Consider the following 1,898-nt stretch of genomic DNA (forward strand, 5'->3'; position numbering starts at 1 on the left):
GCCCCTGGGCAGTGCCTGAGCTGGGAGGGGTCTGCAGGGCAGAGCTGAGCCCCCAGGGCTGGGCTGGGCTCTGGCAGCACTGGCAGGGCCCAGCCCTGGGCACAGGGAAGGAGCTGCTGGCAGGGACAGCTCCAGGCAGCAGAGCCCTGGGCAGGCAGTGGGGGAAAAGTGCCCCCAGGCTGTGCTGGGATATTTAAAGTCCTCTCCAAACCCAACTATGTCATGATTACTTTTTTACAGATCCCATGCCAAGGCACAGAAAATGTCCAACAGCAGCTCCATCAGTCACTTCCTCCTGCTGGCATTGGCAGACACGCGGCAGCTGCAGCTCCTGCCCTTCTGCCTCTTGCTGGGCATCTCCCTGGCTGCCCTCCTGGGCAACGGCCTCATCATCAGCGCCGTAGCCTGCGGCCACCACCTGCACACGCCCATGTTCTTCTTCCTGCTCAACCTGGCCCTCAGCGACCTGGGCTCCATCTGCACCACTGTCCCCAAAGCCATGCACAATTCCCTCTGGGACACCAGGGAAATCTCCTACACTGGATGTGCTGCCCAAGTCTTTCTGATTTTCTTCTTCCTGTCAGCAGAGTATTTCCTCCTGACCATTATGTCCTATGACCGCTACGTGTCCATCTGCAAACCCCTGCACTACGGGACCCTCCTGGGCAGCAGAGCTTGTGCCCACATGGCAGCAGCTGCCTGGGCCAGTGGCTTTCTCACTGCTCTCATGCACACAGCCAATACATTTTCCCTGCCCCTATGCCATGGCAATGCCCTGGGCCAGTTCTTCTGTGAAATCCCACAGATACTCAAGCTCTCCTGCTCCAAATCCCACCTCAGGGAACTTAGGCTTCTTGCAGTTAGTGTCTGTTTAGCACTTGGTTGTTTTGTGTTCATGGTTTTTTCCTATGTGCAGATCTTCAGGGCTGTGCTGAGGATCCCCTCTGAGCAGGGACGGCACAAAGCCTTTTCCACCTGCCTCCCTCACCTGGCCGTGGTCTCCCTATTCCTCAGCACTAGTACATTTTATTATCTTAAGCCCCCCTCCATGTCCTCCCCATCCCTGGATCTGGCCCTGTCAGTTCTGTACTCAGTGGTGCCTCCAGCCCTGAACCCCCTCATCTACAGCCTGAGGAACCAGGAGCTCAAGGCTGCAGTGTGGAGACTGAGGACTGGATGGTTTCAGAAGCATTAAACTGCTGGGCAGTTTCTGCAAATCACATGTAATAAAAGTCATCTTTGATGCTTCTTGATGGTTTCATTTTGGTCATTCTTTATCTATTTATTTTACTTTTTAAATCTTGTCCACTAATAAATAGAAATATTTGTGCCATTTTTCATTTTGTTTCTCTCCACCTTCCCTGTGGCCCCAGACTGTCCAATAAGGGACTGCACTCTTTGTTGCTTTAAAGAAACTAAAGGATCTCCCAGCAGAGTTTTCTGCAGAGATGCCCTTTTGTTGCCTTCTCTGGAGCTGCAGCAGCAATGTCTCTGTGCAGATCTGGGGGCTGATCAGGGCTTCCCCAGCAGCTGTGCTCAGCAGCAGCACACTTGGTGTTGCCAGTGCTGCTGCCGTGGCCCTGCCCCGCTGCCCTGGTGGCCCTGGTGTTGCTGCAGGGCCTGAGTGCTCGCGGGGCCAGGCACAGCCCTGGGGGTGGCAGTGCGGGGCTGCAGCAGGGACAGGCCATGGGCACTGCTGGGGCAGCGCTGACGCCTCAGGCCAGGCCCTGGGGGCTCCACGCTCCTTGCCCAGGCTCTCTCAAGAACACGCCCAGGCCAATGCTCAGCACAGAAAAGCCCCGTGAGCAGCCCCAGGCTGGCAGTGGGCAGGCTGGGGGCAAACAGCATGGCTGGGGCTCTGCAAGGGCCCTGGGGGAGACGGGAAGGAGCAGAAGAGC

The 1,898-nt window shown here is 56.7% G+C and overlaps 1 protein-coding gene across 1 annotated transcript; it reads left to right on the forward strand.

The window, feature by feature from the left end:
• The first annotated feature begins 262 nt into the window (after positions 1 to 262).
• On the forward strand, positions 263 to 1,195 carry LOC131096336 (olfactory receptor 14A16-like). The gene has a single exon (XM_058044674.1). It carries the CDS (start codon positions 263 to 265, stop codon positions 1,193 to 1,195), a length of 933 nt encoding a protein of 310 aa, XP_057900657.1.
• Positions 1,196 to 1,898: the final 703 nt, after the last annotated feature.

Source organism: Melospiza georgiana, unplaced genomic scaffold (genome assembly GCF_028018845.1).
Source record: "Melospiza georgiana isolate bMelGeo1 unplaced genomic scaffold, bMelGeo1.pri scaffold_29, whole genome shotgun sequence".
NCBI classification, from domain to species: domain Eukaryota; kingdom Metazoa; phylum Chordata; class Aves; order Passeriformes; family Passerellidae; genus Melospiza; species Melospiza georgiana.